The sequence below is a fragment of the Rhipicephalus microplus genome, chromosome 9 (assembly GCF_043290135.1).
Source record: "Rhipicephalus microplus isolate Deutch F79 chromosome 9, USDA_Rmic, whole genome shotgun sequence".
NCBI lineage: Eukaryota > Metazoa > Arthropoda > Arachnida > Ixodida > Ixodidae > Rhipicephalus > Rhipicephalus microplus.
This window is the reverse complement of record NC_134708.1, coordinates 55175191-55191323: the sequence shown is the minus strand read 5'-3', so window position 1 is coordinate 55191323 and position 16133 is coordinate 55175191. Positions and strand designations below refer to the sequence as shown.

General features: G+C 45.4%; 1 protein-coding gene across 3 annotated transcripts; it reads right to left on the bottom strand.

Moving 5' to 3' along the window:
- Positions 1-789: 789 nt before the first annotated feature.
- Positions 790-15868, bottom strand: LOC142771807 (glutathione S-transferase 2-like). 3 transcript variants are annotated; one of them, XM_075873682.1, is made up of 7 exons: positions 15711-15868; positions 7510-7650; positions 6133-6214; positions 4999-5168; positions 4296-4391; positions 2186-2296; positions 790-964 (listed from the first exon to the last, which is right to left on the bottom strand). In XM_075873682.1, exons 1-7 carry the CDS (start codon positions 15744-15746, stop codon positions 860-862), a joined length of 741 nt encoding a protein of 246 aa, XP_075729797.1. In that variant the 5' UTR covers positions 15747-15868; the 3' UTR covers positions 790-859. The 3 variants fall into 3 exon arrangements, with proteins under 3 accessions (XP_075729797.1, XP_075729798.1, XP_075729799.1); XM_075873683.1 differs by having other exon boundaries at positions 5035-5168; XM_075873684.1 differs by having other exon boundaries at positions 5068-5168.
- Positions 15869-16133: the final 265 nt, after the last annotated feature.

Here is a 16133-nt window from a genome sequence, read left to right as displayed (position 1 = left end):
TCCAAAAGCATGTGGTACCCGCTAGAAAGTCTTTGTTGATGCTGTGGGTTACGACGATAAATAATTATGCTTGAGCCTTTTTTTAATAGGCTGAAGCATGAAGACGTACTCTTAACGCAATTCCCTGGTTACTCGAGGAGTTGAAATTGTGGATTACTACATGCTATCGCTGAAGAGTGGTACGCATTCTGTACAATGTGTAGCTTGCTTGATGAATATACACAGTTACGTGGTTGCCTTTTCTGACGCCTGATGGCATGTTCTGACGCACGATATGGCAATGGATATTCTTGTACCACGCAATGCGTTTATAAATCATGAAAGTAATTTTCACTGCATTACGAAGTTTCTCTTTGTCTGCTAATAATTGCAAATTATTACCCAGTTGGCAATTGAGCTTTACAGAAACTGGACATTCCAGAGTGAGCCGAAGTACAACTGAATTATCGAAGCAGTAATCTTTCTGAGTGGACTGATTTACAGCTGGAAATAGAACGTTCACCTGGAAACAGTGCATATTTATAATGAATTTCCGGATACAACAAAGCCCTTTTTAACTCTGATGAGACTTTGCAATGTTTGACTGAAAAATTTTTCATAAACATATCAGCAAGGTGCAGCAGGAGCAGGCGTTGAAGGGCTTAAACCACCTCTGAAAATGTAGTTTGTATGTATTTACACGCACGGCCGCACGTATGTACACCAGCATACAATTAGAGAAGTCGACTCCCCCACCCTCCATTGATGTAAAATCTCGGCCACAACCCAGGAAAGCGCATAAGCCACAAATAAAGATTTAATGTTTATTTTAATTATTGTGCAAATTCATGTTCAAAGGGAAAGAAAATGAATGTTTGTTTCATGGCTGCTTCTGCAGCCTGCTTCCAAAGCTGGCCATGTCACCGTTGAGGGGCCATTTGATGCACTTGTCCGACTGCAGGTAAGCCGCAATGCGCGGAAGAGCCTGCAAAGGAAAGAGACCAGTTTAAGCACATTGGTTTGTGTTCTCTTTAAAGGCCCATATCCCTTGAAGCAAGCAGGTACGAAAAAGTTATTACCAGTCTCTCGATGTATTTATAGAAGTTGAGCAGCGCTCTCACATGCGTCTCGCATATTAAAGGTATAACTGTTGTCAGTCCTAGGTGCATTCGGATAGATCTTAAGAAGTGCAGCAGCCGATTGCCACCACCACCACCCAAGAAAAAAAATGGAAGGACACTAAATTCTAAGGTGTGCTCAGCCTGTGATTGTTCTTGGGGCGCTTCTTCAAACCACTTGCTATGTCGTCCCGTAACTGCAGAGTGCAAGAGGGCGCTGATGGACTGACGATTGGACGCCACCACTTAACACGCGACTGCTGAAAGTGTATGACGGGGGAGGCCACAGCTAGTTCCAGGGCACGGATGGATGATCGACTACCACGAGTAGCCATTAAAGGCTTTCGTCTCGAGTCTAGCAGCGCTTCCGGTTATCTGCCCTCATCACACGACCTGCACAGGTCAACCAGAATACTGCATGGCTCATTTGTTCTCCGTTCCGCTTCGCTGAACTTAACGACAGTTGTTCCAAAACACTCTCGCCCTAATGAGGCCTAATTATAGCTCTATTTACTTGAACCAGAATATTAGATCATACACAGTGATATACTCGGAGAGTACTCGCGTGGCGTGCCTCCAAAGGCACCACCGGCTTTTTCGGCTGCTACGAGTTTCACGCAAATGCGGTAAGCACTGTCAGTTGTGCTTTTTCGTAGTCCGCTACCGGCCCTGTGCAGGCGCAATCTGAATTGTTACAAATCAGGCTGTTTATATGTGATGCAAAAAGCACCGTGCCCAGCGTCTGTTGCATTTGTGCGAAGCTATACATTGCAACCAGTGGTGGCGCCAATTGGATGCCACACGCTCCGGCTTTAACTCATAAGAGTGGACAGCTGTGAACATACAGAAAAATCACACAACTTTGACAAAATTCTTGGCCAGAAAAATTTGCGAGTCATTATACTTAATATAAATGTCTTTCTATGTGCCAAACATAATTGCGACACTCGACATTACGTAGCCACCTGTCTCATAACGTCAGTCCAGAGTGCGTGCCGATTGAGACAGGCTTGTATTTGCCCGCCTTTGAGCAGAAAATGCCACAGAATTGAGGTATCTGACTAGTGTTTCAAACGAAGTTTTTGTACCGCAACACGATCGGCGAAGGCATTCAGGTTGGCAAAATCCTTCAGGCAGTCAGGTGCGAAGAGGAGATGCTGGTCAAGCATCTCGTAGGCGATGAAGTCGACGTAAGTGAGCTGAAAAAGGAAAAAAACCCACCCACAATAAATAGATTAACGTTATCAGCTGAAATCAATACAAATGTAAAAGTGCAGAAGTGCTACCCTTGTCTCAGGTGAGAATGGGTAACTGGGAATACTATTGGCTTGAATTGGAACAAACTGACCAACTGGTTCCAGTGGGAATTAAAGTGGAAATATTTACAGTTGAACTAGAAGCAGAAACAAATCTCGATTTTGTTACTGCTAAACCTAAATTGCTTCAATGAGAGTATTTCACTCATGCAACTTGTCGAGCACCTTGTAAGACCAGAGCCATCTTTCGAGGGTCCGTGCAGCTATTTATTGCCCCGTGCAACACCTGTATATTCTACCTATACGTTAGCATATACAGTGACTACCTCAGTGCTAGAATTATATATACAAGCGCACTTGTGATCCGACCGAAAGTGAGCCAACATGCTCACGTAGCTTCTCGACCCTTTTTCATCCCGGCCCTGTGTAGCTTTCAGCACGCGTAAACAGGACGAAAGGATAGCAAGCACTTAGAGTGTGCGACAAACCCCTGCAGTTCGGCTCCAACTTGACGGATTCAGACAGTTTTTGCAGCAGTCAATTAAACTCCGATACAAAGGCAGTGCCAAGGTTTTTTGGTTGGGGAGGGGGAGGCAGCCACAACAAACGAGTGAGTCCCTTCAAGGGGGCAGGGAGGTGAAGAATTTATGCGCTGCGTTATGATCATGTATAATCTGAGGGAGGGGGCACCTGCCCCCTTGTAAACCGCACTGGGGGCGCCCCTGCTCTGATAGTGAGATTGTAATAGAGGATTCGATGATAACAGTCGTGCACATGGACCCATCATGTATGCCTGTTGGTCGAAGTTAAATAACCAGTATTGCAACACTATTACACTGTTACCCAGCACCTCCACCAAAATTTAATGTAAACGCTGTGTGAAAAGCAGCGGCGTCGGGGTAGTAGCAGCAAGAGCTGGATGGCAATGTGGGCAGGGTCACAGCAGCAATCAGCCAGGCAGAACTAGCTTGTACCTTGCGCAAGGCTGCCAGAAAAAACTTATCGCAAATAGAAGCAATTAAGGGCGGTCCCGTGTACCAGTCTCTCCTTGCTTGTGTAGTTTTGCCTTTTGCGCCCCGATTTTTTTCTCAGAGACAACTACTTCGACGCGTTTCCAACAAACAGCCGATTTAAACAGTAGCATAACTGGGGTGGAGTAAAACTATTTTAACTTTTTTGAAGTTCGCATCTGTACATATGTACCTGCACACAACGTACAAATGCATCAACAAACATACATAAAGTACAACTAATCCTCCTTCACCCAGAGAAACATTTCTGTCTAGGTTACTGGTCTTATCCAATCTTGCAAGCTACAAAACATGCTGCAATATGGTTGTGAAAACCTGCACAGCAAAACAGTGGATTTCCTATAGGCTTCCAGACATGAACTTTTTTTTATGAAAGGTGCATTTCTTACATCCCTACGATAGCATAACATTGTGCACTGCAAGTGTAACTAACTCGCAGACAACTTTTCTTGACGATGCAGTGAAGGCTACAGAGCCAAATCGCGCGTTTCCTACCGCCGATGAATGCAATCCCACAGCGGTCATTTCCTGTGTCAGATAAGAAAAAGTTTTTTTCATCTTTTGCATGTACCTTTTCGACGTAGGGCGCAGCTCATGCCAGTAAGATATTCGTATGTTTTTATTTGTGTATTCCTTGTCACTTCGCTTTTTCGATGTGTAAGGAAGCCGCGCCTTTTACGTGTACCATGAACGCCAGCGGCGTCTGCGTGGATATGAAATGCTGATTGCGCAGAGCCATCAATTTCCATTGAAGTACTCAACGCATGAGATACCGTATTACTTCAGGCAGTAGTACATGTGCGAAAGAATTCACCCCTGTAGCTCTCGCTGCACTGCCAAGAAAAATTGTCCACGAGTTTACGTGGGTTATAAATTTATTTTTTTCGAGAAATACAATGAATCACACTTACGTTGTCTCCAGCAAAAAACTTGTGGTCTCCCAAATAGTCGGACAAAGCCTTTAGGGACGCCGGCAGGTCCTTGAGATAGTCGCCCTTCAGCTTTTCCTGTGGACATTTGAGATCAAAAGCTTGTTTACCGCTCAATCTTATTTATAGCAGTTTCATTTATGTTTCATATGACCTATTTGTCAAATGCATACACATCATCATGCTAGTTTGAATAATATCGTACAACCTCCCCCTCCCCTCCCTCAAAAAAAAATTTCTTGTCGCGGAAGATGGATTCCAAATTGCAAATCCCTAAGACATCCAATGCACTGTGAGCAACACTCCATCTCAGAAATGCCCATTTGTGTGAGCAAATAGTTTCGTTTTTTTTTTTTTTTTTTTTTTTTTTACTGTGAGAAATCACTATTTTCAGTGGCTTATTGGTACACAGTCTGCCCAAGGTTTTTATTTATAATCTTTAGCACTAAGTTTGCAGAAATATGTGAAGATGTCCATCGATACACTGAAACAAGGCCTGTTCAATTCGTACTCGGCCTCGACCACTGCATTTTCAACACCTGAGGTTCTTGTACGCGTATCTTAATAGGAGCATGCAGGCATTCTCGAGTATTGCCCGATCACAGTGCAGCTGTCATAACTGGGAATCGAACCGGTACCCTTGGGCCCAGCAGCTCAACACCTCTAAGTCAAAGTGCACGGTAACCTCCGAGCCACCCCTGCAGGCAGATAATGATATCACCGCAAGGTAGCGCAATGGCAGCGTCATACTCACGAAGTCAGGGCTGTAGCAGAGACGACCCCAGTTCATACGGAAGTCCGCCAGCTGCTGCTCGACGACGTCGACTCGCTGCTTCTCAGCTTCCGTCTTGCCCACTGCACAACAAGGTGGCATTCAAGTTCCTCAACGGAGTGTTCTGATCACCAGCACTACGGTAAAATGCCGAGCAAGTGCCCCCCCACGGGGCAGCACTCTCGCTTACTTTTTCGAAATATCTTAAATAAGAGCCAATGACCAATACTGAACCAAGCACAAACCCCCCCCTGCAATGTGGTCAGATTATTCTTGACCGTATATGTGGCGGAGCGCTTGCTCTGCATTTTATGGTATAGGATACACAGCCATATCACATGGAGCCAGTACATCCTCACACAGTTTACGCAATTACTTGTAGAGTTGACAAATTGCAATTAAACTGAATTACATGTGAACCTACACAGCTGTTCACTTTGTTGATGCTCTCACAGCTGATGATCATTAAATATATCCAAGAGCTTTTATATCTGTGGTCCCTTAAATACCCACTCGTTGCCAATTCAGATGTTTTGACACCTGGCGTGATTCGACGCTTCTGCCAGGAAATATGACATGCGTTAAAGGGCCCCGCAACACTTTTGAGCATAATCAGAAAACGCTGTCAACCGATAGTTGAGGCTCGCAAGAACAAGCGTGCGAAATGTTAAAGCACAGCACATGGCTTGTATTTTAAAATAAATTCTCAAAGCAAGCTTAAAACAGTTTTGTCTTCTCTCGACAAATGAGGATACAGGCCCAAAATCACTACGTCCCAGGTCTGGTATCAGCCATTAGCTGATTTGAGCATGGCACGCTCGGTCGTTACTGGGGCTGCCACGGGATGTCGCAACTTGTCCGTAAGAAGCACGCTGTGCTTGGGTTCAATTTTCTCTCGAATCCAAAGATTATTTTATTAGATTTTTCTCGGTTTTTTGGTCATGGACAAGATCTTTCGCTCATAGCCAACGATGTTGACACTGGAATTGCAGCAAAACGAGGTCTTCAACGCTATCGCGTTAAAAGAAAAGTTTGAGCTAGTCTTACTCAAATCATGCTTCCTGGCAAGGTAACGCAGGATGGCCATGCTTTGGGTAAGCTTGACATCGTCGTCAATGTAGTAGGGCAGCTGCAATTAAAGATGGCACTGTGAGGAGCACACAGAGAAAAATATAGCACATCTATAATAAACTTTTCAAGCTGCCAAGTAGGCTGTAAATCGCCTTATATCTACCAAGCACAGATGTTGGTTTCTAATGCACCAGGCAAAGTCAATAAGCATATACGTGTGCTGGTTACGAGTATATGCACTGCATGTACAACCTGCCATAAAATTTCATACAAGTAATGTATCGTGATTGATACGAAGTTTCGGTATGATAATTTCTATTATCGGACAATTTACTCCTCTACACAATATACTACGATAGAAATGAGTAATATGGATAACTTCCACCCCCCAAAGCATTTTCAATTATTTTTTTTCTTTTAAACAACATGAAGACTAAACTCCTGAAGTAGTTATTTGAGAGCCATGCTTCCAGCTTTTGCCCTTTTGTCTCATGATGTGCTCATAATTTAGCATCTACTTATCATGAAGCATTGACAAAATATGCATTTTTCTTCAATTAAAAAAACTGCAATTTTTTTGCTTGTCCCAGTCTAGCAAATGTATCTACACGTTGCTGAAAGTTCATATCGACGTTAAAATATTAATAAATAGCCATACCTCGCTATAATGAAATCGGGAAGATAGCTTTGTTATGTTAGAAAATTCAGAACAAATGTGCGACATTGAAAGGCTTGCTCGACAACCCCTTGATAACCAATAATTTGCAATATCCGTATTCACCTAATTGAAGTAATTCGCGATTCTTTTTTCCAGTGGTGTAAATCATGGTGGGAGGGTCCAGAACCCTACTCCCCTGTGGTTAGGCTGGAGGGTGGGGACACTCTTTCAAGTGACCCCCTTCAAATTTATCTTTCGAACATCGTATATTTGAATGGCTTAACAGTATAGCATGTTCAAAATTTTAATCCCCATTTTTTTTTTATTGTGTACCGGTGTATACGACATGTGACATTACCGAAATCGCAACTATTGCTGACCTGTTACAGTGACGACCCAACAGAACAATGCAACTATATTGATTTCAAACTACACAATTCTTGAAGTTTATACGAGTAAAAATAAAACAAGCATTTATATAAACAAAATGGCTGTCATGGCAAAATGTGTGTCCTCCCTTTCAATTTTCCTAAATTTTTGCCGTTGATATCTTTCCTTCACACCCATAAGAAAGCAGCTTCCGAAAATTCGCATTAAATCCTCAACCTTATTGGCAGCGCGACACTACATTACACCTACGCTACCTGCAGTGTGTCTTGTATTCCCAAGTTTAAATGAGCTAAACGTCTTCGTACATTGGGGAAATCGAGTCCGAGCTTGGGCTTCTCGCTGAGCCAGTAGCTTTTGTCGAAGTCAGGCGGGGGTCCGCACGAGTAGTGCTTCTCCTCTACCTCGGCGTCCACATGAGCAAGCAGCAACCGGATGGGCTGGGCCAACTGGGAAGACAAAAAAAAAATGTGCCATGGTTGAACATTGTTAAACCGAGCTAGTCAAGTAAGGAAGGAAAACAGGCGAAAGAAGAGAGGCCGGGATTCTAAACAGTTTATATAAAAACTCGCATCCCCTTATGTATTCCCTTAAGACGGCTCGAAGGCGAAAGCCACCTCACTTTTCTTCCCTCTCAGCGCATTAATGCTGCCCTGCCATCCTTGGAAAGCTTTTCACATCTAACGTGGTTTTGCACTGCCTCCAAGATCAGAGGCATCATAATAGTTTTGCATTGCCTCCGTGATCGAACCACCCTTTATTAAGCTATGTAGCAATCTGATGACGCAATCATATGATGTTGAGTCATGTGATGTCACAGATCTCAGAAATTTGTGACGTCACATGATGGCGTGATCACATCGCAACACAGCTTGGCCAAAAATGATCCAGTCATGAAGGCAATGCAAAACTCGTACCCGACGCCGTAAGACAACGCCGCGACGTGGGATGCCGACGATCAAATTTCGCGATTGATGAGGCATCAAAGAATTTTGCCTTAATGATCAGTATGCTACCTATCAGAAGAGTACAGAACTTGAGAGTGATAGCAACAATTACCGTGGAAAGCATGCCGCTGCGACGTCACGCTTTAGCAGCGGCACACTGTCTATGCAGCTCCCTTTGTATTGAAGACACGTCACGTGACTCCTGGTGTCAACAGCCACACACACTCGCCGGCTAGCAGGACCGACAGAGAGGAACGCATGGGAGAGAACGTACATTGCGCATGACTGTCGCTATGACGGCGCTTGTGAAGAGGAAGGGAAGTTTATTGACGTTGTGTGAGCTTCAAGGTCAAGCGCATGCACGAGATTATTTTCTGGGTTCGTGCCGGGAAGAGTCGAGCTATCGCTCTAAAACAACGTGTTCAACCCAAAACCTCTGCGACAACCTGATAAGTCAGTCAAAGCTGCATGCGTTCTGGGCCGTTTCGCAACCTCTATTAAAAAAAATTAGCAGTGGCTAGAACTGAGCGTTGGGCGTAGCGTGATATACCCAAAGTATGAGCTACGAATGGACAAACACGTATGGATGGGCGGACGAACCCTGGATGGGTGGAAGGACGGACTAGCAAGCGAGAGATCCACGCTAATCAAGCGCCAGCGCACTAGTGACACGAGGAGCTTCCAGGCCTTCAGCGGACCAGTGGTGTGCCACAAGTATGACGTAACTGTTCCTCGCGCTTGCACAGAACTGCTCTCCGCAAACGCGAAACTGTTCGACCACGACCAGTGTACAGCACTTACCCTACAAAACTATCGTGCGCTGGAGCACGATGGAGTACATGCAGTGCAGTTGTCATAGGATGTACGTATTGCCCCTTTCTCTGAAGCCCTAACCAAATGCGTCAGCGCGTGACGTGCCCTCTTTGACATCTAGAGAGGGTACACCACGCGTTGACGTTTTAGATGCGAAGCAGCTATTTGACTGGCCTGTGTAACGCTGTCCATCCGTGTCTCCGTTCCAACGCCAAGCTCCCTTCGCCGCAGGTGTTGGGGCGGCGCCAAGTAGGTCAGGCCTTCCATCGCAGTGCACAGTGACGTCTCTCTCTCTCTCTCTCGCCTGCCGCGCGCTTGCCGCGTATCACCTCTTTATCGCTTCAGCCTCTACACTGCTCGCAATGTTCGAGCGCACATCAAGTTAATCTGCGATGGAGAGGGCGTCGGACAGCGAAGTTCCTTCGCCCGCCGAAACATGCACCGAAGTGATTTGGCCTAACCCGGCCGTCGCCGGCGTTGCAAGGGTTAGCAGAGCCGATCGCGTTCGCGAATGGCGACGTCGCGGCTGCAACAAGGGCGAGGCGCGAACCAGGCAAGCCGAACGCAATCGTCGGCAGCGGAAGACCAACGACACGTGCGAGGCGCGAGTCAACAACACCGGTCGCGTCCACGCGTAAGTATAGTTGTTATAGCCTAACTGCATGTAGGACGCACCGCATCATTGAAATAAACTGAGTCCGCAAGAACCCACGGCCCTGCGTAGAGCGGCCGAAGTGATCTGCTGGCCCATCGCCTGAACTTCCCTTGCATACTTATGCGCCAAGCAAGCTTACAAATCGACGCTACCGCTAAATTAACAATGCGGTGCGTACAAGACAGCAAAACACACCTTGGACTATTAATCTCCTCTGTCAATGTATGACCAGGAACGAGGTGATTAGATCAAAGGCTGCGGATCAAGCAGGCATCGATTCACCGCTGAGAAACGGTGGATCCCGAATGTTCTCATAGCAAGCCCATCACACAGATGGGCCGGCATTCTGCCGGTCACATCGGTGCACAAGACCAATACTTTTCTCAGCAAGAGAGCTGAAGCAAAGAACAGAAGAAGCCTGGAAAATGATTAGAGGCGAAGCCCTGCCCCGTTTCCCTATTTTGTGTGTGCAGTTAATGCCTTCTTTACTCCCCGTAAACAAAAAAAAAATCAATTTTTCGTGTATTCTTAAATTACAGTTTCACAGAACCGAAAAAAAAAAAACACCCTTACCAAGTGGAAACGCTTTGTACGCGAGAAAACAGAAGAAAACAAGTGATAAGAAAATGTGGGTGGATAGGGGACACTGACATGGGACATTGGTATATTCATGTGCCGATCACTCTGACTTCAAATACCTGAGGCCTACAAAGTTTCTAATTCGGTAAAAATTTTTCTAAACAAATTGAAGTACATTGTATTCTGAGGGGGCCATAGACAACTTCAAGCCAACGACGCCAAAGTACGAAAAAAAAAAAAGACAAATGCGAAACCCCGAGGGCGGATATTTCGACGCGAAATTTAAAAATAAAAACTGTCCTTGACTCAACGACGTTAGAGCGCTCAGAGTACAATATATCCCATTTAGTTGTTTCATTTTACTGCTCCCTGCGCTAGACATCTCGCTGGATTGTGAGAACAGGAATCACAATCATTAAGCGGCCCGCGCTCTTTTCATGCTCTTCAACTAATGCTTCGCACCCCCAACGATAGTGAGCCGATTTTTCTGGTGTGGAAATAACTTAGCACGCCGAGTCTGCTACGTGACTAGACATAGCGTAACATCTAGTAACTAATCACGAAACTGAAATCATATATAGTTACACGACTAAAATTACGTCACGTAACTACAGTCACGCGATTAAAATCACATGTCACGTAACTGTTTGCGCGACATGCTTCGGCCAAAACCATTTAAAAGCTGGTCACGAGACGTTTTCGGGGCAAAATTGCCGGACGCGTGCATAGTATGCGGAACTGACCGTAACTAGAGAAGACTAATGGCCAAGTCTAGCCATACTTGGTGCTACAGCAAAAAAAACTTATCGCCACTCTAGGCCGGCATTATCGGCAAAGCTTAATTATAGGCCGAACACCAGATTGGCTGGCTACTATAGTTCCATTTTTGCGTCACTACAGCTAGCGCGTTCTGCTGAACACACACAAACACACACAGACACACACATATATATATAGGTATGAGATATGGCACAACGGGAGCGTTGTCAATTAGGATAAATATTTTTATTTCCCAACAGTTTCGGGAGGGGTCCTCCCCTGAAGAAGGGAGGACCCCATCCGAAACTGTTGGGAAATATATTTATCCTTGTTGACAACGCTCCCGTTGTGCCATATCCCATACCTTCACGAAGACTAACTGGCCCATTGAATTATTACTCCCACTATATATATATATATATATATATATATATATATATATATATATATATATATATAATAAGGGAAAGAAGTGTATACCTAAGGGCTCGTTTTTCCGTGTTTTAACACAATATTAATGACATCTAACAGACAGTAATGCCAAGGAATGTACAGGGGAAGTTATTAGAACCAATGGAATGTAAATAAGAAGAAAGAAAAGTGGATGAAAAAATAACCAGCCGTGAGCAGCTGCTCACGGCTGGTTATTTTTTCATCCACTTTTCTTTCTTCTTATTTACATTCCATTGGTTCTAATAACTTCCCTTGGCATTACTGTTTGTTAGATCTCATATACATATATGTATGTATATATATATATATATATATATATATATATATATATATATATATATAAGTAAATACTCCAGAGGAAGGCTGACGTATACGTGGCAAGCCAGAACTCTCATAAAGGAGTGAAAGGACTCGTTTTCTTATAGAGTGAATGCACATGTAATTGAGAGAACATTCACGTGGAACGAGGCATTCTGGATCGAACGACAGGCATTTGCCCGATTGCGCTGTCTCGACAGGGCCGCAACGATGGTGGTGGTTTTGCGATGAACATGTTTAGCTATCGGCCACAAAAGCGATAACTGCTGTGGCTGCCAACCATTGTCGTGAACCGGTGCGAAGGAAGCGTATCGTACGCGGAACGTTAGGGAGCACCAGAATGACGGCACGCGGAGGCGAGCCAGTGGTTTTGTCACCCGGCATTTTTTTTTTTGTATTTCGCGGCCATTTGTAGTTATCAGAAAAACGCTAATAATTAGCTGATATAAAGCTCAATACTGTCTAATCGGACGTTTTGCAAACCGATCTACAACTTTTTAATTGAAAATTTTGACCCATCTTCGCTCCTTCAGAAGTTAGTTAAAAGGGTCTCACAAACAATTGATTAGAACACAAAGAATAGTCTGATTCACTCAAGACAATGGTAAGCAACATGCATTATTCGCGTCATAATTGCATATGGCAGCATATTTTTAAACTCTCGCTAAAGATAGCTGGGGCACCCTGTATATTGTCTGAGCGACCATCGCATGGCGGTGTTGGCGTGAAACTGGCTTTCGAACCATAACAAAGATGGCGGCGCTCGGCGTGGAGAAAAGACTAGTGCGTGATTTGGATACTTCCTCGTCGTTAGTGATAAAGGTAGTTTAATTTTCATCTAAGTAGTTTTGATAAAACCTAGATCAGGCATCCGAGATGCCGAAATAGGCGGTTATTTCAATTCTTTAAAACAGTCTTTTTTTTTTTGCAATCTCCTACGTGCGCAGCGTGCTTACGAAAAGTGCAACGCGTATGATGCATTTCTTACAAAAGTACAAGAGCGTAGCCAGGAATTTTTCCGGGGGGCGCGGGGGTTTAACTATACTTTATGTAAGTTCACGCGTGCATTTGTAAGTACACGTGTAGACACGCAAGTAAAATCCAAAATTTTAGGGGGGGGGGGGGGGGCGGACCCTCTACTCTTGGCTACAACCATGCAAAACAGGGCTTGTTCATCCTGAATTGCCTCGTTTTGGTCACGGCAGCGATCACGAGGACTTAGACCTCTTTCGTATTCTGGTTAGTCTCGACGTCTCCCGATAATACGAGTCCGTGTAGTAATGATCACCAAAACCCCTGGGAGAAAACAAGGCGTACATATGATGCGACTTTCCGGTGATCGCCGACTTGCCACGCATGACTCCCTTCAAAGGAGCACGTTAACTCCCTTGTGGGATCAGAGGACTCTCTAAAGGGAGTAAATACCCAAGGAGGGCTGACGTTACACAAAAAATATGTCGCATAAAAAGGGTGTCTTTTTGCCCCACAACAATAATCGTCATCAGGCTTGCGTGCGCTTCCTTTCTTGAAAACTCGGCGCTGGCCACTTTCCTATCGAGAATGTATTGTAACCCTGATAATGGGCATGTCGATCGTGACCGGAATGCACCGGGCGCTGGGTGATAGCGCAAGGATGGAACGCAGTATAGATGACGATTATTGTTATGGGACAGAAAGACACCCTTTTTACTCGCTCTTTTTTTACAGTGTAAGTGGCAAGCTAGAACTCTCAAAAAGGAGTGAAAGGACTTGCACATGAAATTGAGCGAACATTCACATGGAACGAGGCATCTTGGATCGAACCACGGCGTCCTTGCAGCTGGCTGCAACAAGACTCTGCAGCATGTCTTGGAGGGTGTGGCAGAAATTGGGCCATCCAGATGCACGAACGGTGTCTTACAAGTGTACGTAAGCCCGTGAATATTTAGCACAAATGCAATCGCTATATTTCTCCGGCGACTTGCGCGAGCTATGATCATATTCGTTGGTTCAATTTTTCATGCATGCGCGATAGCTTAACTGTTTCAGAATCCGGTACGCAAAGCTTCGCGTTAGCGTTTGAACTGTCGCCACTGCTCATGCGTCGTATACGCTATTCTCTTGCGTAACATCTTGCGCAAGAGGCGGAAACAGCGTGCGCATGCAACGAATGCTACCCTTGCGTGCGCTTTTCTAAAACTGCATATACAGCGGACAGCTGCTTGTCGGGTACAGGTATACATAATATATTATATCGAACAAATTTAAATAGCTTTTTTTTTTTGTCTCGGTAGCGCTAAGTAAGTCCGCTTAAGGCAGCGGCAGTTACTTTTTGCGATAAAGACGTCCATTATCTCACCGCATAACTTCGATGTTTGAGCCGATTCAAGACAACCACTTGGAAGTCCACTCCAGGCACAAAGAATGCCGGAGGCAGTGCTTACATCATTGAACGACGAGTGCCGTTTCTAGGTTTTTAAGCTGGTGATAAGCGGCAGACATGTTTGGGGCGTGCCGCGCCGGCCGGCTTTCGTAATTGGGGTGTCCGGCAAACGGAATGCAACGCGAGCGACGCCCCCCCCCACCCCCCCCCCCCAAAAAAAAAAGCTGTCGACCATTTTGTTTTTGTCATTGTATCGAAATTCGTGCTTCGTTTTTTCTGGTACGCGCACACGGCCCACATCTTAGCACGTTTGCCAGCGAAAATATGGAACCGCGAGCAACGTGCGGTATATATATATATATATATTTAACTTCGAGACTAGTGCAGTATAGGGAACAAAATAATTTATTTAATCCTAACAGTTTCAGCTGGCGGACCAGCCTTCTTGGGAGGATTTAAGCGAAAGCATACAAGTTCCCGTAGCAGAGGGCCACCCTCACAGTTTGGAGGCCCCCAAAAGGGAAAAAAAAAACGAAACAAACAAACGAGGCAAGCGACAGACAAGTAGAAGAAGAAGAAAGGAACAACGGAGAGCCGCCGGAAGCGGGCGGGTCCTCCGAAAAAAGGCTGGTCCACCAGCGGAAACTGCTAGGATTAGATCAACAAATTATTGTTTTGTTTCCTATACTGCACTATTCTCGTAGTTCATTTTTATTACGCTAGCCAGAAGAAGCTGTTCATAATATATATATCGTAGCATTGTAGGACGCGTTAGCACATGCGGAGAATGATGCGACCGACAACTGAATCCCAGACGATTTAAGTGGCATTACTGAACCGAGGCGTTAGAATGCATATACTCTCACACCGTGCGCTGAATGTGTTTCCAGTCCGCGCCACCATCTTTCCCGCTTATCTCGGAGAGGGGGAACGCCGGAGCGGCGCGGCAACTCCGGGGAGAAGGATGCCGGCTCCGTGCGGCCGGGCTCCAGTTACAGCGGCGGGGCGCGGCTACAGAAGCTAAACAAACACAGAGCGGCATGCGAGAGGCACGCTGACAGCGCGCACCGCACAGTTAAGTTCGCACGTATGTGCACCACGCCACAGCACTCGGAGGCACACACAGACATGAGTGAATTATGGTGAAGACGCCCCTTCTCCACACGCGCGCACACACGCACGCACGACGCGCGAAAAATAAGTCTGGCTACGCCCCCGACCGTCATGCAGGGTTTCACCAAGAAGTTCGATAAGGGTGTGGGGCCTTGTCCTCTGGAGGGATATTAGGGGGGTGTATAAACCCCTACGAAACGGGCGATTATTACAACTGCCGTTCACGACAGTTCGAAAGAAAATAACATTTTAACGATCTGCGCAAAGAGCGAGACGAATTCTATCGCGGTGACAACAAAAAGAAGGCCGGCCACAATAAAAGCTCGAAAAAGCGTTCGTGCAGCCAGCGTGTAGCCCCGGCCGGCTAGCGGTTATGTTTGCAAACAAAGGGGGAAAAAAAAAAGCAGCAAGAATTTGAGACTGAAGTGTGAGAACGCTGCATGATGTGCTATAATAGCAGTAGTTAACGCTTAGCAAAGAAAAAAAACATATGCGAACCGTGCAGCTTACCCCGCGAATGTTCCAATAGCCGAGAACAGGAGCCATGGTGCGTACTCGAAGAGAAACCACGCACGGAAATCTGCCGCGACCGCCACGAACACAAGCGAGGCGCGCCAAGGAGCAAATGCATGCCACGGGAGAGGAGGAGCGCTGTCGAAGCGTAGTGCGAAAGTTGAATTTAGTAAAGCATAAGTTGCCAAACTCAACATTGCTTCATGAAGTAACGTGTTGTAGATGCTACCTGCTAAAAATGCTGAACTTTCTCTCCTCTATAAGCGATAGCAATAACCAGTGTATTGCAGTTTTTGTCACATTAATACGTTTTTATGGTTTAAAACTTGGCTCATAGGTGTCGCAAACATCTGCGCGCGCTTTTTCTGTACAAAAATTTTGCGTGAACGTTAGTGACACAATGCGCGTGGAAGTTTCCCC

What these genes read in the sequence shown, in the direction of transcription:
- LOC142771807 (XM_075873682.1), bottom strand. Translation starts at nt 15,746, where the DNA reads ATGGCTCCTGTTCTCGGCTATTGGAACATTCGCGGG. An exon ending in TGCCAGGAAGCATGATTTGA is followed by an intron (nt 5,169 to 6,132) that starts GTAAGACTAGCT and finishes CTTGTTGTGCAG; the next exon opens with TGGGCAAGACGGAAGCTGAG. An exon ending in CCTTCGCCGATCGTGTTGCG is followed by an intron (nt 965 to 2,185) that starts GTACAAAAACTT and finishes TTTCCTTTGCAG; the next exon opens with GCTCTTCCGCGCATTGCGGC.